This window comes from Microtus pennsylvanicus, chromosome 10 (assembly GCF_037038515.1).
Source record: "Microtus pennsylvanicus isolate mMicPen1 chromosome 10, mMicPen1.hap1, whole genome shotgun sequence".
Classification (NCBI taxonomy): domain Eukaryota; kingdom Metazoa; phylum Chordata; class Mammalia; order Rodentia; family Cricetidae; genus Microtus; species Microtus pennsylvanicus.
In genome coordinates this window covers 31,421,839-31,447,278 of record NC_134588.1, presented here as the reverse complement: position 1 = coordinate 31,447,278, position 25,440 = coordinate 31,421,839, and the positions used below count along the sequence as shown (strand labels likewise).

The 25,440-nt window shown below is 39.7% G+C and overlaps 1 protein-coding gene across 5 annotated transcripts in view; it reads left to right on the top strand.

Annotated features, from left to right (window-relative positions):
- Camsap2 (calmodulin regulated spectrin associated protein family member 2) overlaps positions 1-25,440 on the top strand; it is an 83,388-nt gene that overhangs the window by 32,941 nt on the left and 25,007 nt on the right. For 2 of the 5 annotated variants that reach the window (XM_075988100.1, XM_075988099.1), the window contains exons 3-7: positions 9,893-10,054; positions 15,700-15,783; positions 16,434-16,466; positions 19,368-19,509; positions 19,773-19,912. In XM_075988100.1, the coding sequence (XP_075844215.1) occupies positions 9,893-10,054; positions 15,700-15,783; positions 16,434-16,466; positions 19,368-19,509; positions 19,773-19,912 (561 nt within the window). The remainder of the gene's footprint in view (positions 1-9,892; positions 10,055-15,699; positions 15,784-16,433; positions 16,467-19,367; positions 19,510-19,772; positions 19,913-25,440) is intronic. The other 3 variants (XM_075988103.1, XM_075988101.1, XM_075988104.1) reach the window with 2 other exon arrangements.

Sequence of the window (25,440 nt, the reverse complement as noted above, 5' to 3'; positions counted from 1 at the left end):
GGCTGACATTTGTCTAGGGGTGTCCTGGTGAGTATGTGCTGGCAGGTGATCTTATCTACAGCAGTTGGAATGTTAGACATTTCCTTTGGATGGTCTGTTCTTGGGTGGTACTCAGGTAATTTTAGTTTATGGTCCTTCCTGCAACCAGGTATTGCTTCAGGGTAAAGTACAGAGACCCAGGCCTCTATTAAACTTATCAGTGGCTGAGTCCTTCTCTGGCAGGTGTTAATGGTTGGAAGTAAAGAACTTCCTTTGGGTAACATGTTCATATTTAGCTTATAGCTGGCTCCTACAGCTGCAACACTGTCTTGCAGTGTATTGAAGACACCTGGAACTCACAGTGAAGCGTCAGGCTGACCTTAAGGTAGCACCTTCCTGCCTCACGCAAGTGCTGTTTTTAAGTATGTGCCCTCTGCCCAGTTTAAACCTTTGTTTTTGCTCTGTATTTCCTGCTTCCTATTCTGGAACAGTGGAGTCATTCTGCTAAGGGACAGAATTTTCTCCCATGTAAAATATCTCTTTAAAAATGCCTTTTAAAACTTTCTTAATCAAAATAACACAACTTTCTTTGGGTCACTCTTTTCTACTTACTGTTGATTTTCTTTGAAAAATAGTTTGGCATATGACAAAATTAATTTTTTAAAAACCCTGTCTCGAAAAACCAAAAAACAAAACAACAAAAAAAATATTTTATTACAATTCCCATTAGAAACTCATCTTAATTTTCTTGTTTACATTAGAATTACATGCATTTTTTAGAATTTAAGTCAGGAACCTTAATTTCTACCGAAGAAAACAATCTTGAATTGCTTACTGAGTAATTTAACACATATTTTGTCACTCATATAAACATGCACTTCCTCAGAAAGCAGTTTTTCAGTGTGGTGACGACATTTTATTTGTAGACCCAAGCTGGTCTTTTCTGCAGTCTAGAAGCCAAGCACACTTGGCAAGTGTACTCCTAAGTATATTTTGTCACCAAGATTTCAGTGTTTGACTTATTTAGGAATGATTCAACTGTCGTATGAGTCACCCTAATAACATACAGTGAGGAAGACTTAATTTTTAAAGGATAAGTTTATTTGGGAGTGACTGCTCTTCTAATCAGGCATGAGATCCTCTCTCCTTCACAATCTACTGGTTTCCTTCCTTCCTTCCTTCCTTCCTTCCTTCCTTCCTTCCTTCCTTCCTTCCTTCCTTCCTTCCTTCCTTCCTGTTTAAGGAAAACAGTGGTATCATCTCAAATAAGAGGTGCTTATTCTGAGCCAAATATGAATGACTAAGACCTAAGAACATAGATTCAGGTTGCCATAAATAGCATGGTTCTAGTGTGGAAATAGTGTCATGAAGTTTATTGCTGTAAAACAAAAAGAAGTCATAAATCACAGCATCTACCATGGATGGTAACTAGACAGGTTATAGAAAAATAGGAAGACTCTAGTGAAGGTTTAGATGTTTTCTAAACTCATTCTTAGCTTTTGAGTTGATAGAAGCGGGTGGTCTGTTAGTACATCCCCAAAGGTTTCATGTACAAGGTTGTTTTCTCCAGCAAAGAGATAAGTAGTGAATGGTTAGAAAAGGAACCAATGGCAGTCCAAAATAATTTGGGTCCAAATATGCAACATTCTTAACTCTTCACAATTATAGATTTCTAGAATCTTCAGCAGGAGTGTGACTTTTTTACCCTGAGAGCTTCTGTTTACAATTAATTTTTTATCCTGACACCTTTTGTAACCTTTTTTGAAAAAATGGCATAGATTGTACAGAGTAATGAGTTTCATTATGACATTCTCATATGTGCATATAATGTTCTTTGATCATCTTACACCACTCATTTTTTATCTTCTACATCCTAACAGTTTCCCCTTTTAATTTAACATTTCAATTTTTTATCTCGAGTTCCACATACAGGAGAAAACGTGACACTTGTCTGCAGTGCTGGCTTATTTCACTTAACGTGATGATCTCCAGTTCCATGCTTCTTTTTTATGACAGTTTTATTCCTTGTACCTGAATAAGACGTGTGTACATGTGTGTGTATGCGTGCAAGCAGGCACATTTTTTTTTATCCATTGATAGGCCCCAAGACCAATTCTGTAACATGACTCTAGTGATTAGAACCACAGTAATCATAGATAAGACGGTGCTTCCATAGGAAGTTGACTTTGGTTCTTTTTGATATGCCCAAGTGGTGTGAGATTTAGTTTTCATTTGTTGAGGAAGTTTATGTGGTTGTTTGAATGAGACTGGCCCCCATAGACTCATATTTAAATACTTTGTCCCCAGTTGCTGAAACTTTTGGGGAAGAATTTGGAGGTGTGGCCTTGTTGGTGCAGGGGTGGGCTTTGCAGCAAAGGCTCACTCCAGGCCCAGTTTCTCTCTTTCTGCCCCTGCTTGTGGGTCAGAATGTAAGCTCTCAGTTACTGCTCTAGCACCACACCTGCTTGTCTGCTGCTACGCTCCCCTCCATGATGGTCATGGACTCACCCTCTGAAGCTGTAAGCAAGCCCTCAGGTAATGATTTCTGTTATAAGTTGCCTTGGTCCTGGTGTCTCAGGGCAATAGAATAGTAATTAAGACACCTCCATACCAAATTTTTATAGTGGTTGGACTAGCTTACATTCCTGCCAATGTGGTGTAAGGAGTGCCTTCCCTTCCACACACCCCTCTGCAGTTTTGCTGATATTTGGTGGGTTTTGATGTTAATTATCCTGACTGGAGTGAGGTGAACTCTCAGTTCCATCTTTGATTTTCATTTCCCTAATGGCTAAAGATGTTAGACATATTTTCATGTATTTATGTAACATTCATACTTAACTAATTTTCAAAGTGTCCAGTTCATTAACCTATTTGTTGAATGGATTATTTGCTCCTTTGGTATTTAATTTTTTGAGATATTGCTATATTCTGGCTATTGAATGCCTGTTGTGTGAATATCTTGCAAAGACCTCCCATTCCTGTGCTCTTTTCACTCCAGTAATTGTTTCTGTTGCTGTACAGAGCTTTTTAGTTGGATACACCTCTGTCTGACTTCTTGCTTTTATTTCTTGAGCTTTTGGAATGATATTCTGAAATTGCCTCAGTGTTTGAGGTCAACACTGGGGTCTTTGTATTTTCAGTGGCTCTGGCTTCAGTCTTCTGCAGGTGGGCATCTCATTCCCAGCAGCACTTGTTTAAAAGGCCATCTTTTCTTCATCTTTCAGCATCATTATCAAGAATCAGGTGGCTGTATGTGTGTGAGCTTGCTTCTGGGCTTTCTATGGTATTCTGCCGGTAGATGGCTGTTTTGTGTTAGTGCCAAGGCACTTCTGTAGTGTCATTTGGTCAGGTATTGTGATATTGGAGCATTACTCATGATTGCTCTGATCATTCTGGGTTTTTTGTGTTTTGCTGTGAGTTTTAGAATTTGTTCTATTCTTGTGGAGAGTGCTATTAAGATTTGGAGAGGATTGCATTGCATACGAAGATTGCTTTTGCTAATAATGCCATTCACAGTATTAATTCCGCCAATGAGCAAAGGGTCTTCTGCCTTGTAGTGTCTGCCATACTCTTTCTTCATAATTTTTGGTTTGGGTTCTGTTGTAGAGGTATTTAATATCTGGTTATTGGGCGGGGAGAGTGTTTTTGGCCGCTACTGTGAATGGGGGTTGTTTCACTGCTTCATTACCGTAGAGAAGAAAGTTATCCGAGCTCGTATGGTGTTTTTCACGCGCTGTTCCAGTGCTGACCGTGTTTTCAGATCTGGAAGCCATCCAGTGGATTCTTTGGAGCCTTTAGCGTAGGACCATACACCATCTGCACACAGGGATATCTGACTTCTTTTCCTAAGTATTCCTCTTATTTTTTTTCTTGACACACAACTTGAACTAAGCTTTCAATTACTGTGTTGCAGAAGAATTCTAAGAGGGGATGCTCTGTATTTTAGGGAGTAAGCTTTCAGGTTTTCCTCATCCATTATAATGTTGCCGTCAGTTTGTCATCTATAACCTTTATTATGTGGAGTATGATTCTTCTATCTTAGGTGCATTGTTGTCATAAAGGGCCATTGAGTTTTGTCAAAGACATTTTTGCTTCTATTGAAATTATTGTTATTTCTGCTCCTGAGTCTATTTGTGTGCTGTTTATTGGTAGAATCATTGCATTCCTCAATAAAAAAAAAAAACAGCTGATCATGGCCTGTGATCTTTTAAATATGTGTTCTAGCACTGTCTTAGTTAGGGTTTCTACTGCTGTGAAGAGACACCATGACCGTGGCAATTCTGGAAAACTTTTAATTGGAGCTGGCTTGCAGTTTAGAGGGTTAGTCCATTATCAGCATGGTGCTGGAGAGGTAGCTGAGAGTTCTATATCTGGATCAGCAGGCATCTGGAAAAGAGAGTGACATTAAACTTGGCTTGAGCATCTGAAACCTCAAAGCCCACCCCTAGTGACATACTTCCTCCAACAAGACAACACCTCCTAATAGTGCCACACACTATCAGCCTATGAGGACATTTCCATTCAGACCACCACAATATTCTTGATATGCATTATTTATTTGTTTTTCAGTTCTAGAGATTGAATCCAGGATCTCATTAATACTAAGCAAGTGTTGTACTACTGAACTACAAATCCCTTGGCTTTTTTTTGGGGGGGGGGGGGTTTCGAGACAGGGTTTCTCTGTGGCTTTGGAGCCTGTCCTGAAACTAGCTCTGTAGACCAGGCTGGTCTCAAACTCACAGAGATCAGCCTGCCTGTGCCTCCCGAGTGCTGGGATTAAAGGCGTGCGGCACCACTGCCTGGCCAATCCCTTGGCTTTTTGAGACAGGGTTCCATGTAGCTCAGTCTAGCTTTGAACTTACATTGCTCTTGACACCTGTGTGTTGAGATTTATAGGTGTGTGCCACTTTGCTCAGCACGCCATCTTATTTCTGGTGTACAAACTATGTTGTGCTGCTGCTGCTACCTGGTTGTGCAGTTTAAGGTATTGATGCACAGCAGCAGGAGAGATTTGCCGGTGATCACTTAATTAATCTAAGGGTTAAGACCAGAAATTTTATGATCTTTTGATATTTATAAACGCTTTAAAACTATTTCCTTTTAAACAATATACTATTGTAATTTGGCTACTGATAAGCAATTTCTTTATATGTCTCTCCAGAATGGCACATTAAAATTTTTTCACTTTTCATTTGAGGTTAAATATATTCCAAATGGCAAACCCGTATGACATGTGAGTATTAATTACTAAATTGGGATTAACTCCTAAAAACATCCTGATGTGTCTATGCTGTATGTTCCATTTCAGTAGAATGACTCAAGTACTTCCTGTTTATAATCTAAGTCTTAGTTTCCTCCTCTGTCCCTATGGAAGACTTCTGTATGGGGCTGAGACCAGTGCTCGTTTTAGGAATTTTTCTCGTAGTTATGTATCTGACTCTTTTGCAAGAATTATAAAAGCCATATAGCCATTTGTTTCTTTGTTATAAGGCTAATATACTTCTTACAACACTTTGAAACTCTCATTTCTGCTTTTCAAAAGATGTGTGTATGTGTATGGTGCAAGTGAGTGTGTAGCTGTATGTACCCATGAGTGCACGTCTGGAAACCAGAAGAGGACGCACGCTGTCTTATCACCTATAAACACAGTCTTTTGTTGAACTGGAGGCTAGGTGTTCCAGACAGGACCTGCCTGTCTCCAGCCTCCCAGTGGAGGGCTTCTGGGTGTGCAGTCATGTCTAGCTTTTTATGTGGGTGCTGTGAATTCCAATCCAGGCCCCTCTCCTTGCACAGCAAAAGCTCTCACTCACTGAGCTGTCTCCTAGCCCCAGAGTTCATTTCTTTAATATTTCTACCCTTCATTTCTCACCATAATGTGTACCTTATTTTTTGCCTAGACTACTATTAGAGAAAACAAAAATACACTCCTGGTAATACAGATATAGAATCAGCCCCCTGTTGACCTCTGGATGATGCTTCAAATTTCACTAAAGTCAGAGTCCTTGAAGCCATTCCTTTTTATTAAAATGTGTGTGGAGCTCTCCTGGGTTTTGTTTGTTTGTTTTTGTAACCAGTATTTTTGCCCTTGCTCCTAAATACCATATTTCGCCCTGCCACCTAGTGGCCTCAGCAGGCACTGTTGCTTCTACTGTAGTACAGGGAGTTAAAGTGTAGATTGGCATTAAGTCTGCAAGAATGGCATGTGATTGTTTGTGTGCTGCCTACTTTTCCTGGTTGCTGTGTAACCACGAATCAGTTAAATAGTTTTCTTCTGTAAAATAGACATAATAGTGTTTAACTCCAGGGTTGTATATTAAACAAGTTTTCTGTAGATCCTGAAAACATTACATAGTGAGAGTACTAACAGCAGTTAACCGGAAGAAGCTGAACAGCACCTGCCATCAAACAGTGCTAACTGTTGCCATCAATATGATGTTAATATGGTAGATAGGAAATTGTATTTTACTTAAAACTACCTTTGACCTTGAGGTTTTTTTAGTGTTGATCTTTTCTAAGTCTATTATATATATATATTTGTGTTTTATATGATTCTTACATTACCTCATTTCCTAAAGTAAAAGCATGAAAAAATTGAAACACAAGAGTTCTTATAAATGAATACCACATAGGAGTAACTGCATACATACAACAATAGAGTCATCTCAGTCTTCTGTCAGGGAATGAGCTGTTTTAAAGCTGCTTTAGTAATATGTTTGCTGTTCACTAGCCCAGCTCTTGAAATAAACTTCAGGTTAATGTGTATCTTTACATACTGTGTATGACAAGGCACTTTCTAAGTTTAGCTTTTAGTCATTGCTTTTTCTTCCTGTTTCATATATATGACATATTAATATAGAGGAATTGTTGTACTTTTTTTTACTAGTTTTATTATATACATTTCACATATTGTAAAGTAGCCACACTTTCCTACATTACCCATTATAGAACATTTGTATTTCCCTTTTGATGTAAAATACTAAAATGAATCCTTTTTAGTGTGTATGTGTGTGCTCACGCTCACACATCAGTAGAAGGCAGAAGTGGAAAGATTGATTTCCTCTTAATACTGTGAAATGTTCTAGAGGAAAACAGTCAGTTCACTTCCTCAACCTCCAGCACAAAACCCACTCTTAAGTTTGTGGTAGCCAGTACCTAGCTCATTCCTTCCTGTCTCCCTCCTTCTAGAGATATAGTATGTAAGAAGGTAACTTTCTTGCCCTCGAGAAACAAGAGTTTTGTATGCAGATGACTGTATAGAAGTAAGAGAAGCTCTTTCACATTATCATGGACGGTGTTGGATACCTGTGCTCATTTTCTGCTCCGTGAAGTCAGAACATAATGTAACATAACTACAGTCGGGAAGAATCTGTGCTCAGTTCAGAGTTTGGATGAGGCATCTGATTGGAAAGGGCAAAGGAAGAGCTTTACAATACGAGTCCCATTCAAACCTGTGTCAGTCAGTATTAAAAGGAGAACTTAAGAACTCAAGACACAGAAGCTTGAGAAAGAATGACACACTTAAAGGCTAGTAAGGGTGTGTGTGTGTCAAGATCATGATTGGGAAAACCAGAGACAGATGACCTGAGCTAGTAGGAGCTCACTGATCCTGGACTGACAGCTGGGGAACCTGCATGGGAATGAACTAGGCCCTCTGAATGTGGGTGACAGATATGTGACTTATTCTGTTGCGGGGGGAGGGAGGGGGAGGCTGCAATGGGACCAGGACTTATCCCGGATGCATAAACTGGCTTTTTGGAGCCCATTCCCTATGGTGGGATACCTTACTCAGCCTTGATACAGGGGGGAGGGGTTTGGTCCTGCCTCAACTTGGTATGCCAAACTTTGTTGACTCCTCAAGGGAGACCCTACCCCCTCTGAGGAGTGTATGCAAGGTGGGATGGGTGGAAGACGGGGAATAGAAGAAGGGGGGGGGAGGTGAACTGGTGTTGGTATGTAAAATGAAAATAAAATTCAATTAAAAAAGACTAGCAGACAGTTTTGTTTTGCTGTTTTCAAAGATGTATAGGGTGAAGAAGGGATTAGTAAGGCCAGAGTGAGAGGCACAAGTCAGATAATAAAGCTTTACCTCCATAAGGAGTTTTTGTGTGGCGGTGTACCTGAGGATGCTTGAATGTCTACCCACTCCTGACAGGGAACCAACGGCAGCCGAAAGTAAAGTTACCACCAAAGTCCAACCTAATAAGCCAATGTGTTTTATTGGGGTCACTTATAGGAACAGAAATGACTGAGATGGCTGTATTACCAAAGTGCACCCTGGCATGGGTTACAGTTCACAAAGGGGGAACCTGGAACACACCGCACAGCCCACAAGCAACTAAGCAGGTTGGAGGGTGTCCTTCCAGGCAGCTCAGCTGGTCTAAAAGAGTCTGCAGCAATCCTTACAACTTAATATGGACTGGAGAATAGAACAGCCTAATAAATCTGGCTAGCTTCAGGGGCTTCCTGAAGCTATTGAGTTATTTACTTCCCCAGCTTCTTCTCTTCTTAGACCATCCTGTCCTTTAACCCCCTTTTAATTTAACATTGTGCGTCTTAAGGAGCTTCCCTCCAAGATGGAAGGTTTTAATCTCCAAGGAAACAACAGGAGTCCAAGTTTTATTATGTAAAAAACATGGGTTTTTTTTTGGTAGGAATAATAAAATGCAGTCTCTGATTTGGAAAAAAATATCTATTCCCTAGTTTATAACATCTTCAGAATTCAAATGGATTTAATATAATGGAGAAAATAAAGAATTAGGTTGGAGAAGACTGTAGTAGACATGGTGTAAAACTTCAGAGCCATAAAGAAAGCTCCAGGATGGACAGATTTTATACCAAGAAAGGCTAGGAAAATGTGTCTGCTGTCTAGACAAAAGAGGACTCTAACAAGTATATGATAAGCGCTTTACAAGTCAGTGGGAATGAAAACACCCCAAAGAAGAGACAGGCAAAAGATACTAACGGGCAGTTTCTGAAGAGGAAATGCAGATAGTTGCTAACCACACAAAAGCATGCCTGGCAATAATTAGATAATTGCAGAGTCAAGTATGAGATTTTTAACCTTTCATATAGATGAAAAATATTAAAAAATGTAGAAATTGGCATGCTGATAACATTCTTGGTGGGATGTAAGATTGGCATAACTTGCCCAGTTATCAAAGCTTATACTGTAGTTTTGGACCCAGTAGCCCCACAGGAAGTAATTATCCACTAGAGGTCAGTGTTACAGCACTATTTATAATGCCAAAGATAGTAGACAGTGTGAACAGTGTAGTTAACTAGTGTATGGTAATTTTTTGTAAGAATGCATACCAACTGAAGGCACTGCTGGGAAATGGAAGAGGGACCATTAATATGCTTTATAATATTTTGTGTTTTTAACTACCATATAACAGATTATATATTACCAAAAACAAAACAAAAACCCTGAGAAAATACTGGAAGTTCTGTGCTATAGGAATTAGATGAGAAAGAATTTGGAGGCAAGAAAATTAGTTACAAGTTTTTTGTTGTTTATTCAGAAGTGAAACTTTGTCATCTAGATTGAAGGTGTGCCAATATTAATGAAGAGCACAGAGGGATATTTTAATGTACGCTGGATTTGAGAAATGAGGGGAGATCAGCAGCAGCAGCAATCCTGGAATTTGTACACTGCATTGTAAATGATATATGCATGATTATCATGTGAAAAGGAGAGGAGGCTTTGAGTAAATAAAGAGCATCTTAATATAAGTCTTCAACAGTATTTGAAAAATAAACTAGTCTAGTATCAGCTTATTTTAGCATGCTTTGAGCTTTCTTAACACCTGTCTGTATTCTGGCTTTACTACTGTTTTTAAGAAAATGCTAATATTTTACAATAAAGCAGTTTCTAAGTGTAATTTCGAAATTGTTTGTGCTTTTCTATTTTCAGAGTGCACATTTGGCCATGATTGATACTCTAATGATGGCTTATACTGTAGAGATGGTCAGCATAGAAAAAGTAATTGCATGTGCTCAACAGTATTCAGCTTTTTTTCAAGCTACAGATCTGCCCTATGATATTGAAGATGCTGTCATGTACTGGATAAATAAGGTAGGCTTATGCTCACCTGGAAATGATCTACTAGCAGAAAACTAAAATCTGCAATTACTCATTGCTCCTGTGTGACTTTTTGTTTTAAATCAGAATGTAAGCTAAAGTTGTGCAATTTACTTAAAACATTTTGTTTTAAAAAGTGTAAAGCTGAGCCAGTGGCTTAGATCTGTGATCTCAGTACCTGTGAGGCTGAAGCTGGAGGATCTGATCAGGTTCAAGGCCAGACTGGACTACAGTGAGGCCTAGTCTTAAAACAAGAGTGATGCAATGATAGAACAGATTTGATGTTGACGGTGTCTGTAATTGTACTCATGCTTCATAATGACTCCTTAGGGTCAGCTCATACCAGATCATTGCAAAACTGAGAGCACTCAGAATAAGGAACCACATAGTGAGCAGTGAAATAATTTTGGATATGATTCTCATATTTCTGATTGTGAGCATCTTAGGTTTGTTTAACTGAATTGTACAAAATCATATTGATTATGGATTCACTTTCTTGGAGATTTTTTGGTTTGTGCCTTGAACATGATTAAATTTTTAATTTAATTTTCCTTGTCATTTGAGTAGTTAATTCTTGACTCACATTCATGCATCCAGTTTTGAGACAAGATCTCGCTGTATAGACCTGACTGACCTGAAACTTGTAGAGATCCTCTTGGCTCTGTCTCTGGGATTACAGGCTCGTGCCACCACATCCAGATGGACCAGCTTTCATTTACAGTTGTCCTTGCAGAGGAAATTAAACTATTTTGTGGGACAGGCAGTGAACAAATATGGAAGTTATGTCTTGAGGTGTCCTTTCTTAAATGTTTGCATGAAGCTTGTCATAAGCTAAATTGTGCTGGAGAGATGGCTCAGTAAGTAAAGCACTTGCTGCATAAGCTTCAAGTCTGGAGTTCAGATCCCCTGAACCTACGAAAAGCTGGCAGCTCACCTGTAATCAGTGCTCGAACAGCAGGGGCGGGGATGCTGTGAGGTCGTGTCCAGAAGACAGTGTTTCACATCTCTCCCACCCTCCAGCTCTTATGGCTACCCCGTTTTTCCATGAGGTAGGGATTGTATAGATGTCCCATTTAGAGATGAGCACTCAACAGTCACTTATTAACTCTTTGACCAGTTATGAGTCTCTTCTTCAATGGCTACCCACTGCAAAAAGAAGCATCTCTGGCCAAGGTTGAAAGCCGTGCCACTTTGTGGGAATAAAAACAAGTATTTACAAGGCAGTTTGACATGTGATGGTCTTACCCACTGCTGGACTGTGTGTGCTATAATATGTTCAGCTAGGCAAGTATGCCCACCAGTACAGTAGTGGCCTGACAGTTACAGGGCTAACAAAACCACTCCCAGACTGGATTTGAGGCCTGCTCACAGAAAGGAATTTGTGCCTGATACTGTAAACTCAGTCAAAAGCCTGTGGCTATCGGCTCTAAGGGAAGCTGCATTATTTCAGTAAATGCTTGTGTAGAAGGAGAGAAATAACTCTAGAAAGCTGTCCTCTGATCACCACATGGAGGTCATGGCTAGTACATAGCTAACAATGTTGAACACCTTTAAAAATGTTTATTAGCCATTTACATTTTTTCTTTTGAGAACTCTGTTCAGTTCATAGCCATCTCTCTCCAGTCCCCTCTGTATGACTTAATGGGTTTCCTCAGAAGTTCTTCCTGTGCCTGTGGAGATAATCATGTGATTCTGTCCTTAAGTCCATATATGCATTTATAACATTTATTAATTTACTTGTATTGAACTATCCATACATCTTTGGAATAAAGCCTATTTAATCATGGTTAATAATTTTTTGTTTTGTTTTTGCCTTTTTGAGGCAGAATATCTGTAGTGTAGCTTTGGAGCCCATCCTATAACTCTGTAGGTCAGGCTGGTCTGGCCGGTCTGGCCTTGAACTTGAAGAGGTCCGCCTGCCTCTGCCTAGAATTAAGGGCCCGCGCCACCACCGCCTGGCAGTTAGTGAACTTTTGGTGTGTTCTGGAGCCTGGTTTGCAAATATTTTATTGGGAATTTTTGGAGCGATATTCATCGGGGAGTTTGGTCTGTAATTTTGTTGTTGTTGCCACTTTTGGAATGTTTTGAGCGTCAGAGTAATATCAGCTTTGTAAAAGGAGTTTAGCCCTGTTTCTTCCTTTTCTATTTTTACGGATTAGTATGAGAAGTGTTGGGTTTAGTTCTTCTTTGAGAGTTTGGTAATATTACCAGTGAATCCACCTGGGTCTGGACTTGTTAAAATTTTAAATTTGGGATATTTTTAATTACTGCTTCAATCTCTCTGCTATTAGATCTTCTGAGAGAAAAGAGCCTCAGTTGAGAAAATGCTTCCCTAAGATCAGGCTGCAGGCAGGTCTGTGAGGCGTATTCTTAATTTGTGATTGATGTGGGAGGCCATGTGGGTGGTGTCACCCCTGGGCTGTGGTCCTGTGTTCTGTAATAAAGCAGACTAAGCCATGGGGAGCAAGCCAGCAAGCAGGACCCCTCCGTGGCCTTTGCATCAGTTCCTGCCTCCACATTCCTGCCCTGATTGAATTTCTGCCCTGACCTCTTTCCATGATGAACAGTGATGGAAGCGGAAGCCAAATAAGCACTTTCTCCCCCAGTTGCTTCGGTCATGGTGGTGTTTCGTCACAGCAGTGATACGCCTGATAGTGTCCTCGATGTCTCCTCCTTGCCAGCTCTGGGAGATTACCTTTTATGGTTGTTTTGAAAATGTCTATGCCTTTAGAATGTGAAGGTTTTCTTCTATACCTTAGCCCAAAAGTTTGTTTCAGAGTGTCACATATGTCTTGAAATTCTTATATACCTTCGTGTCCTCTTTAGGTTGTTCCAGTTCCTTTACTATGTCTTCAAGCTCAGATACTGACCTCTCCTCGATCCATTCTGTTGCTGAGATTTTCCAATTTTTTATTTGACTTAATACATTAGCATTTTTTAAAGATCTGCTTGTCTTTATTTTGCATATGTTTTCCTTTATGAGTTTATGTGGTGGTACATGTGTGTCTAGTGCCCAAAGGGTCCAGAAGAAAATACTGAATTCCCCTGGAACTGAAATTTTAGAGGGTTGTGAGCCAGCATGTGGTTGCTGGGAACTGAACCCATGTCCTCTGTGGGGGCAGTAAGTGCTCTTCACTGCCATTTCTGCAGCCCTTGACCAAGACTCAGGTGATTGAGCTTGGTTAACATCTGGTCTCTGCCAGATGTTACTAGAGGAACTGACACAGGAAAGCTGGTGCAGTTTCAAGTTTAGAACTGCAGGTGAGCACAGCCACACAGTTGCCTGTCCATGACGGACCCTTAGAAGTCTGCTTCCCCACACTTAGAGACTGTTTCATCTTCTCTAGTCTTCATCCATTGCTAGTTTTCCCTGTTACTTTGAGCTGCAGCTAAGTTGGCTGACCTCATCTACTTAGGGGCAATCCATCAGGTTAGAATTGTTTTCTCTTCTCACTATTGAATCTGTTTGCCTTTCTGCTTCTCACTGTCTTCTTTTCCCTAGTTTAGATGGAAAGCATACCCCTCCCTCAGAGGGAGCACCCCAAAACCTGTTGCTCTAGAACAGTGGTTCTCCATGTAAAAACCTGCAGTATGACCCCACAGTTTGAGAAGTGCTCCCTAGAAATTCCTTCACCCTTTTTCATGGTCTTGGTCCCTCTGCCTCGTTTTGTAATTTCATATGGGAACTTGTTAAACTGCAGGGTAGGTCTGTGTGGAGCAGGAGGTGCTGCCGGTGCTGATCTGTGATCTTCCTGCTGTTCCTTCTTAACTGGGCTGTGACTTCTCATTCTCCTTCCCAGCTGAGTTGTCCTCACTGGAGCTTGTGCTCGTGTTTCTCCATCCACCTACAGCCTCATTTGATTCTTTGAACACTCCCCGAAGTGTTACTTCCCTAATTGGTCAGCCCTCTGTCTGCTGTCTCATCTTCATTCATACTCTGAAATTGCTCCTCTTGGTCAGTTTAGGGTCTCCCTTCTGACAGATCCAGTGCATACATTTCAACTCAGCCATCTTTTAAAGCACAAGCTATCGTGCTGAAGTGTCTTTGGAGAATCTGAGGTAGTTACTAAAGCTTTCCTTTATTTGATGGAATCTAAACACCAGACTTTCCTCCAGTGGCACTTCTTTGGCCTCCCAGTAGGTGTTTTTTCCCTTTGGTCTGTGGTTTCTTTTTAAAGCATATATAGTCCAAAGTGTAGCCAAAATTTTGAGACTAAATTATAGGTAGACCAGTGGTTCTCAACTCTTTGGGGGTTGCATATCAGATACTTACATTATGACTCATTACAGTAGCAAAATTACACTTTTGTTTTTTGTTTTGTTTTTTTTAATTTATTTTTTATTGCAAATTTCCACCTCCTTCCCTCCTCCCACTTCCCTCCCCTCCTTCCACTCCCCCTCCCCCTCCCTCTGCAGTCCAAGGAGCAGTCAGGGTTCCCTACCCTATAGGAAGTCCAAGGTCCTCCCTGTTTCCCCCAGGTCCAGAAAGGTGAGCATCCAAACAGACTGGGCTCCCACAAAGCCTGTCCATGCAGAAAATTACACTTTTGAAGTAGCAACAAAAACTGTTAGGTTGGGGCTCACCACAACTTGAGGAACTGTACTAAAGGGTCATAGCATTAGTTGGTCTTCCTTAACTGTGATCTCATCCTTCCCAGGATGCTCTTCACATAGAGCTAATCTGATAATTAATGTCAGATTTCTCTTTGATTCTTCAAGCCAGTGAGACTATGTTTCTGCTTAAGTTCTAATCACTCTTCTCTGTGTCAGCTGTGGGGAGACCACACGACCTGTTTTAGTTCTGTCGCTATGATAAAATAACCTGGCATCATTGTGGGGCAGTCACATCAAACTCAAAATCAAGAGCATGGAGAAATAAATGAATGCTGCTTGCTTGCTTGTGTTCAACTTGCTGTCCCCACTCTTACACATTTCATTACACACACAAACACCCACACCCACACAAACACTTTCCCACCACACCACCTCCCTGCTCCTGCCAGTGGTGCAGCAACTAGACAGTCTCCCGAAGACATGTCCTCAGGCCAACCCAGTGTCATTCATTGGAACTCTTTCCAGGTGATCATAGGCTATGTCAAGTCAGTTAAAATGAAATGAAATGGAGTCCGCTGTGTTCACTTTCTTCCGGAGTCTTTCCTTCTTTCCCCTGCCTTTGTTTATCTTTACCAGGTTTTTACATGCATGCAGTGCATGCATGCATAAATGTATGTATTTGGTGCTGTGGGTTGAACACAGGTTCTCACACGTGCTGCCTCATGCTCTCTCATTGAGCTGTATATGTACTCCAGCCTTGCTTTTTATGTTTTGTACAGAACTTGTAATTATTATCTCAGATGGGCTTTGTGTGTTGAATACCTAGTAGTATAATGCATGTTACAAGTATACTAAGCTTTTACTAGAACTAGAACATTCCAATTTCTAGCAAAAAGATGCTCAACGTGTACTGTTAATTTATGGAGCTGATGTTAGAGTTTTAAATAAAGTTACTATTTTCTAGTTAAAAATGACATTTTATTTGTCTGTTACTTGTACTTGATATTAGTCATCTAACCATGTGATTTTGTTGCTGTATTTTAATGCAAATTCACATTGATTTTTTTATATATGTATATTTTAAGGTGAATGAACACTTGAAAGACATAATGGAACAAGAACAAAAGTCTAAAGAGCATCACACGGCCGAAGCTGCAGGAGGTCAAAAGGTACACACTGCAGTGTGGAGTGGTTATGATGGGTGCGCATACATTCTAGAGATGCGAGAACTGTTCTAGGAAATGCGAAGTAACCACTAGTGATTGATTTCTACTGACATTAGAGGCTTACTGAATTTAGGTTTTAAAGGATAAAAAATGATATTCTGTAGAACGCCCTTAGATAGCAAAAATTATTAGCCGTTAGATTCCCCGGCACTTCAGCTACATTGCTCTTTACTTTAGGCTTCTGTTATTGGAGTGGTTTTCCCCCTTCAGAAAGACTATTCCTTTCTTCCAGTTAGTCTCCCAGTATCTAAGAATCTAACCTTACATTCTTTTTACCTTAATAATATGGATATATTTATTTATTTGTAGGTGCAATATGTGATTCTGAATCTCTGAACTAGAACTCTTTGTTGCTAAAATACTCTGTGTCCTAAAATGTGATTCTGTTTGGGGAGAGCAAAGGAGAGGAGATGGCGCTGGTCTTGGTGTTAGGGATTCGTGAGCTTTAACTGAAGTGTCAGTCATAGGACACGTGAGCACTGTGACTGGAGAGCCCACTGTCAGGAGCCCTCTGTAGCCTGCTATGGATGATTCTGATGACTTTTCCTTCACCTCCTGCTCTGTCTTTTCTCCCTCCGCTGCTTCCTCTGAAGTCTCCTTCCAAATGGTTTTGGAAACTGGTTCCAGTAAGTTTTCCTCACTACTTCACTTTTCTCTCCATAATTGTGATGGTATTGGTGGAATTGTTTATAGATTGTGCTATCACTACCTCATACAAATTTGTTTGTCATCGAGTAGAGAGATTAGGTTTAATATACTTCCATCATATAAAATGGAAAATTAAAGCATAAACACCTTTGCTTATCACATCATTCACAAACCATTATTAGTAATGCCAGTAGGTAAAACAACCCATAGGTACAAATCTTTCTGCTATTAACAGTTTTCCTAAAAGTGAATTTGAATAATCCCATGTGTAAGTTGTCTGCATGTTTGAATTATTTTTCGCAGAATTGTTTTCTTTATACCTTAATTGAAGATAGCACTTCACTATTTGAAAAATCAGAAGCTTATGTGTCCTCACCAGTATTGTACCTAAACTGTGAAACTCTGATTTCACCTGATGATCGATATCTCAGGATTAAGAATGGGCAGTTAAAACCAGGGGGAAAAAAAAAGGAAGGAAAGGAGGGAGGGAAGGAGAGAGAGAGAAAGAGAAAGAAAAGGATTCCCTATAGCTCACAGACTGTAGATAACTTATCTGGGAACTGTACAAACCTCATGTTAAAGTTTATTTGCTCAGTGGATTTTTACAGGATATAGTCTTTAGTAAAATGCTTTGATTTGCTCCTCATAATTGTCTAAACCTTAGACAGTCATTGTTACTGTGAGTGTATACACACACACTCCTTATCCATAAGTGCTAATTGACAAAGGGAGTAGAATAAATGAAACCAGTTTTGCTGGTGATGCTAAGCTGGTTCAGTCCAGCTCTCCTGCTTGGAGGTCAGAGCAAAGAAGATGGGTATGGAGCAGTGCTCCCTACCTGGAAAGTGAGCTTACCACTGGGTGATTTTCTTTCTTCTTCTCTTCTCTTCCCTCTCTTCTAAATTATTTCTCAGCAACAAAATTCAATTTTTTAGGGCCATTGTAAAAGTCAGTGATCAAAGAGTCTCAATTAGGCTATGCAAGACGCCTAACAACAGCAGCATTCAGAAGCCGAGGCCAGAGGACTGAGATCTGTACAGTGTAAGCTGTACTGACACGCCCCCTCTCCCCAAAAAGAGAACAGGAAGGGAAAGTATAATCCATATAAAAAAAAATTGTACATGTATTATTTTCTGAATGTAGGGAAAGTTATAATGTCTGCCTTGCACTCCTCCAAATATTTCTTTTCAAGAGGAAAACATGTTCCATGATTCTTGTCAGTCGGGATTGAGGGAAAGAGAAGCAGAAATAAATACCTTTTTCTTCACTGGTGCATATGTTTTCTGGAGGATGTCATTTAAAAAAATTTAATGCACCTTCGTGTATTAAGTGCTTTGTTCAATAAATTTGAAATTTTCTGTTTTTAGCCTCAAGTATTTTTCACAATTATATTTTAATTTATAAATTGCAGAGGTGAGAGTTTAGATAGACTTGGAAGAAAATATTTAAATTGTTCTCTTGTAAAACTGACACCTACAACTGGAGAGATGGCTCAGCAGTTAAGAGAACTTACTACTTTTGCATAGGAACCATGTTCAACTCCCTGAACCCACATGCTGGCTCACAACCTTCTGTAACTCAAGTACCAAGGGATATAACCCTTTTCTGGCTCCCACAGAGAGCAAGCATACATATGGTGTACATATTTACATGCAGGCAGAACACCCATATGCACAAAATAAATCTTTTTAAAATGACTTCTAAATAGTAATAGCCTCTGTAATCGTACATTTTGCCAATAAAAGGCTTTATGTGCCGTCAGCGAATCATAAGCGTTATTTGTCTTGCCTGTAGTGGAGCTTCCAGCAAATGACAGCTAGCCTGCAGTGACTGCTTCTGTGTGCCCAGCATCTTTTTAAATCTCCCAGTGGTACTGTGAAGTAGGTGTTACTATCCCCGTTTTACAGATAAGGAAAATGAGAAATGAGAGTTTAAGTAACTTGTCCAAAGTCACAGCTAATAAATGGCAGAACCAGGATGTAAGTGCAGGTAATTGGCTTCAGAGTTTTTCTCTTAACTTTTTACAGCAGTTTTCATTCTTAGAGGTCTGTCTTAACATTTGTATTTTTATTTTATTATTTTGATTTTAGAGACAACGTTTCTCAGTGTAGTCGTAGCTGTCTTAGAACTCGCTCTGTAGACCAGGCTGGCCTCCAGCTTACAGAGATCCGCCTGCTTCTGCCTCCCAAGTGCTGGGATTAAAGCTGTGCACTCTACTGCCGGCACCACACTGGCCTCTGTCTTAACATTTTTATCCAGTCACATCAAGTTATTTTTAGAAATCCAAGTTTTGTTTTTCTGAGGGGAGCAGGATTCTTCCACTTGGCCCTGTTCCTGGTTCAAAGTCTGGTGCGTGTACCCCGATGTTCAGATGATGGAGCAGAATGCTTTGGTGCTGTTTCTTGACTCCAGATCCCCTTTGTTGATAGGACTAGCTAGCCGCTCCTCTCCAATTTTGATAGTTCTTAAAATTATTTCTGCTCAAATGATTCCTTTGCTCTTCAAAAGCTATCTTTTTGTGTAGGAACTTTAGTCTTGATTAAGTCTAATAGTAAATAAAATTTTAATCAGTAAATGAACAGAACTGATTTGAATGTAGTGTTCAGATCTGTTTTGTGATTGTGTAACTACTATAAACTAAATGCCATTTGATATCATTGTTAAAATGTTATATTGCATCTGATTTGAATTAGTATTGTTGCTGTAAATTTAACCTTGGTATATAGTATTATTGCTAAAAGGTGAGTAGTTGGTATTTCTTGTTTCTCCTGATTTATAGTTCCTTAATATTATTAAGAACTATAACTACAATTCTGTGGGATTTTATGTTTGCTTTCTTTGCATTGTTTAGTATTTATTTAGATCTCTTTATATTGTAGGCTCGTTACAGGAAGGAACAAACATTGCTTAAACAACTGCCTTGCATTCCATTGGTAGAAAATCTGTTGAAGGATGGTACAGACGGCTGTGCATTAGCTGCCCTTATTCATTTTTACTGCCCTGGTGTTGTCCGATTAGAGGGTAAGTGTGTTCCAGGGATATATCTCTGAACTGTGGATAGATGGCAAAAATATTTAAATCAACAGCATTTCATAACTAATGAAGGATTTTTTTAAAAAAACATTTACGTATAATTCTGAGAAAAAATTGAGAACTTTTTGTCTAGTGGCTATTATTTATAAGTACATGTTTGCTAAACAGTTTTACATAATTGTGTATTTGTACTGTCAGTAGTTATGAAGTGTTCATATTTAACCCAAAGTCATCCCCTTTTCTATTTGAAGATATTTGTTTGAAAGAAACCATGTCTTTGGCCGATAGCTTGTATAATCTACAGCTGATTCAGGAATTTTGCCAAGAATACTTAAACCATTGCTGCCATTTCAGCTTGGAAGATATGCTTTATGCTGCTTCATCCATAAAGGTAAATCAAATCTTTTTCTTTCTTTTTTTTTTTTTTTTGCCTTTTGATAAAGTTTAAAAATCGTAGCACCAAACTGGGGTGTATCTCAATGGTGCAGTAGTACCCGTCATGTACAAGGGCCCAAGTTGAATCTCAAGTACTAGCAATAGAAAGGTGGGGGCAGGAAGATCAGGAGGTCATGGCCAGCTTGAACTTTGTAATGGGTCTGAGGCCAGTGGAGCTATAGCAAAGCCTGTCTCCAAAAATAAATGAATATAAATACTTACAAATTAACTTTATCAGTAAAGAACTTGGGTTGATTTTTTTTTCTCTTTAAAGTATCCATTGCTAGTTTCAAGTCTTTTAGATTGTGAAGGCAAACACAAAGTTTTATGTAAAATTGATGTGTTGTCTTGGTGTGGACAGAGTAGATTATGAACCATTAAATGGTTTTTGATCATAGGTAAATGTTAACAGAAGGTGAGAGTCATCCTTTAAGGCTGGGTTTGAGTGTATGCCAGTAATCCTAGTGTTCTAGAAACTGATGGCAAAGCATGAGTTGAATTCATGCCTGGGGACATGATGAAACACCTGGCAAATAAACAGCAAACCAAAACAGTAATGAAGCTTCATTTCAATGAAGAATTTTTAGTTAGAGAACCAAATGAAGCACTTTGGTGTGTGCGCGTGCGTGCATGCGTGCGTATGTGTGTGTTTGTGTTGGGATGTTTGTGAATGTGAGGTTAAGATAAGGACTGCCACACCTAGCTTTTATGTAGATGCTGGGGATCCAGCCTTAGGTCCACTGTACCCCACTGAGCCATCTTTAGCCTCTTTGATAGATTCTTAAGTCAGATGTCAAATGCTCTTTTTGCTCAGGATTACTTTGGCTCTTCAGGATTGGTTTTTCTAGTTCTGTAAAGAATGTCATTGAACTTTGAGGATTACATTGAATCTGTAGATCACTTAAGTAATTTGGCTATTGTAACTATTAATTTTGTCGCTCCATGTGGGGCCCTAGAACCAACTGCAGATAGATGCTGAGGGATATTTTTATATAGACTCAGAAAAGGAATCTTTGGGATAAATATAAAAGTAATTTCTTCTTAGTGTGGTGCTAGATATGGGAGAAGGTGTTAAAATTTACTAGACTTCTCCATTCTATATATTCTTTGTTGTTTACACTGTTTAAATATGTATCTGACCTTCTTGACTAAAAGAGGTGGGAGTTGGAGATCTAGCTCAGAGGTTAAAAGCCTGTACTGCTCTTCCAGAGGACCCGAGTTCAGTTCCTGGTACCCATGTTAGGTGGTTCACAGCTGCCTCTAACTTCTCCAACACCACTTCCTGGTTTCCACAGGCATTTGTGCTCACATACACAAACCTATGTGCAGATACATGCTACATATAGGTCAGGTATGGCGAGGCACACCTTTATCCCCAGCACTCAGGTAGTAAAGAAGCTAATCTCAGTTACCAGCCAATCTGATCTACATAGTGAGTTACGGGCCAGCCAGGGCTACATAGTAAGATTCTGTCTCACAGCAAATTGGGAAAAGATTATTTTAAATTACTGTTGTACCATTTCTGGAATGTGACCAATTTATTGTCATTTAATCATAATTTTATAATGAAATAAGCCCCAGTTTAGTTACCAGAAAAGTTATCTCTTCCTGCTCTGCCATCTTGTGGTTAGATTTTGCCATGATGTATTAGGACAATTTTTAACAAGTCTCTTAAATACTCCTTTTCTACTGACAGATAACTACTGCACATTTAAGGGATGTCTTTTCTAAAGATGAAGTCAGCTCCTAGTTAACTGTACTAGCAGAGTAGAACCTAGAACCAGTACTTACAAAATTTATCCTTTGGTTTTAGGGTATACTGTAAAGATTATAAAGCAAAGGTGTGAGTCATAATGATCACAAAGGATGAGGAAGGATTTATTTCTACTTAGTGTCGGAGGTTTTGATCCATGGGCATCTTGGTTCTGTTATTTTTGGTCTTTGGTGGAGAAGGCCTAGAGGGGCTAAGCTTTCTTCGTGGTGAACAAGAGAGAGTACCTGAGCTAGCTGGTTCCTTCTGGGCTACCAGCCCTCCCACCACCATGGTGCTGCCACATTCTAGGTTGTTCTTCTCCGCTAGGTTAGCTGTCCCTGGAAATGTGCGCACAGAATGAGACAGGAGAGTGCTTTACTCATTGGGCACTTCCCAGCTCAGTCTTTTTTTTTTTAATTTATTTATTTTGTATACAACATTCTGCCTCCATGTCTGGCCTCCATGTCTGGCCTCACGCCAGAAGAGGGCGCCAAACTCATTACAGATGGTTGTGACCCACCATATGGTTACTGGGAATTGAACTCAGGACCTTTGGAAGAGCAGCCAGTGTTCTTAACTGCTGAGCCATCTCTCCAGTCCCCACCAGCTCAGTCTTGATGACAGTGAGGTTAATGTCACACCAGAGGTGCCTTTGTCACGGCTCAGCTGTTTTGCTGACTTACGTTTGTAATTATGGGTCAATTTATACATTTCTTCAATAAATATTCATTGTGTTCTAGTACACACATAGTAAAGAGCATAGGCCTGGCCTTTCTAGGCCTTTAAGTGTGGCTTATGGGATGATTAACAGATAAGCAGAAGGCAAGACATCAGAAAACACCCCATATTTCCAGAGATAATAGCCATTATGAGGAAAACAGGTTTTGTATAGTTCTACTTTTAGAAATATATTTAATATCTAGAATTGAAATTATTCTTCATGTGTATTTTAACATATAGGCCTTATTCTTATACAGTAGGGGCACATCTGTAATTCCACTGTTCAGGGTTCAACATTGTCTCAAATAAAGAAAAAATAAAAGTCCTGCCACCCAGTTCCCAAATGAAGTGCGCGCGCACACACACACACACACACACACACACACACACACACACACACACACACACTTGTCTCTATTTGTCTCTAGACCTTCCCTTTCTTTATCTCCTACCTTCACTCTTACTCCGTGCATGGCTGGCCCCTAATGTTCTCCTTCTGTTTATTCTCTCTGCCTCCCAGCCCCGCCTATTTTTGTACATCCCTTGCTATTGGCCATTCAGCTCTTTATTAGACCAAGTATTTTAGATAGCAAAGAAACAAATTAACATAAACAAAAGCAATAGATCTTTCTATCATTGAAGAAATGTTCCACAGTATAATACATAAAAGTAACACACCTGAAAATATTCCATTTCTCCTTTTTTTTCTTTCTAAACAAAATTTAAAAGTTTAACTTAGTAAGACTGTATACAATAAGAACAAGTAAATATCGCATTCACAAAGCACTGAATTCCAATTCGTGTCTGATAAATTTAAAGAAAATACTCCATAATCCATCCTATCTTAGTAAATCCAAAATTTTATACCCAAACTTACTTTCTATCATTTCTAAGGAAAACTGCAGCTAATATTATCCATTCTTCAACTCCATCAAGGAACCAGAAGGGTATATTATTTAAGTAATAGAAAAAACAGTGCATTGCAAACAACTTCCAAAAACTCTAGAAATGACAGACACCTAACTGCCTGGACAGTCACCCAAAGTTCCTTTGCAAGTCATCCATCTTCAGCCCACAGGCCCATAGTGTCTGGCAGACTTTTTACTGGAGCAGGAAATTTGAAAGACTGTCTGTCCTGCCTATATTGGCCGTTTTCAGTCACTTTCCTCTGTCTTGCAGAGTGTCTGGCAGTTTCTTCTGTGAAACAAGAACCCTAAAGGACCATCCTGCCCTTGTTTTGGCAAAGTTCAGTGGTCACTTTCCTGTGAGTCCTGCATGATCACTTGATCCAACATATTGTCAAACAGTCCAGACAAGAGCAGCTTCTTGCCCAAATATGGCTAGCCTTACCACATTGAAAGCAAACTCCACAAGGAGCTTCTTTGATGCCAGTAGCAGATGTATCTTATTGTCATGAAAAGCCCTTAATTAACAAAACATTTTAAATGCCATATTCTGCAGTTCTTTAAAAGGTTTGAAGATTATCTAAAATATATCTCTATATGATCTGGAAAACATACCTAGCATATCTACAAATTTGATTGTTAAAGATGACTACTGATCTGTGTTTCTTGATTATCCTAAATAATTCATAATAGCTTTTAAAACTAGAATTTTACCCTACATCTTAAAATGAACTGCCTAGGTACACTGCCTTAAACTTTCTTCAGAGTTAAGGCATTCCTACAGTACCTAGGCTGGTTTATTTCCACAGTCCTTCTTTCAATTCCAGGTCTCTTAGCAGCTGTCCTTTGCTTTTCAGCAAAAAGTCAACACAATAGTATACAGACTGTATTTTCCATCTTTACATGCCTTTTTTCTTTTGCCATCTCTTTAAAGACTTTATTTTTTAAAACTATTTTTTCTTTCTATAGCTGCTATAACCATTTTCTTTCTTAAACCTACGCACACTGTAAAACACAGTGGAAGCTATTAGAAGTTTTTTCTGTCTGGACCTCTTTTACTGCGTATCTGTAATCTTTTTTTGACCAAACAAACTTTAGACTGCTAAGCTACCCTGATTTATGCATGTTCTCTAGGCTGGCTCCACCCACTCATGGGTCAGGTCCTGGAAACCAAGCCTGAAGCTTGCAGCCAGGTCTGAGTTATCAGGAACTTGTAGAGCTCTTGAGCTGATGCTGATGGTTGTGCCGTGGCAGACATTTTCACTTTGTTTTTGTTCCTACTTAATAGACTGCTACTCAAGGCTCACCAGCAGGCATAGACTCTTAAAGGAGAGCCATATACTTTCCCCCCCAGCTTTCACAGGTCATACATGGAAATAGGGACCCATGTTGGTATGCCAAAATGTTGTGTGATGGTTTACTCTTTTGGCTTTTTGGGGGGCCGCCACCCAGCTCCTAAATAAAACACATGGAGTCTTATTCTTTCTTACAATCACCCAGCCTTAGCTTAGCGTGTTTCTTGCCAGCTTTTTTTCCTCTTTTCTCCTCCCCCGCCTCCTCTTTCTCCTTCCTCGTCCTTCCTCCTTGTTTTCTGAGACAGGGTTTCTCTGTAGCTTTGGAGCTGTTCTGGAACTCGCTCTGTAGACCAGGCTGGCCTCGAACTCACAATTAGCCTATCTCTGCCTCCTGAGTGCTGGGATTAAAGGTGCACACAACCACCACCCCGCTTACCAGCTTTTCTTAACTTAAATTATCCCATTACCTTTTGCCTCTGGACCTTTTGTTCTTCTTTCACTCTTACTCCATGGATGGCTGGGTAGCTGACCTCTAGCGCCCTCTCTTCTTGTTCCTCTTACTCATAGTTCTCCTTCTATTTAAACTCTCTGCTTGCCATCCCCACGTACCCTTGTTCCTGTCTCACTATTGGAAATTTTGCTCTTTATTAGGACCATCAGGTGCTTTTAGACAGGCAAACAATCACAGCTTCAGAGTTAAACAAATGCAGCATAAACAAAAGCAGCACATCTTTACATCAGTAAGGAAATGTTCCACAGCATAATCAAAAGTAACACACCTCAAAATAGTATTCCCCAACAAAAACCAAAC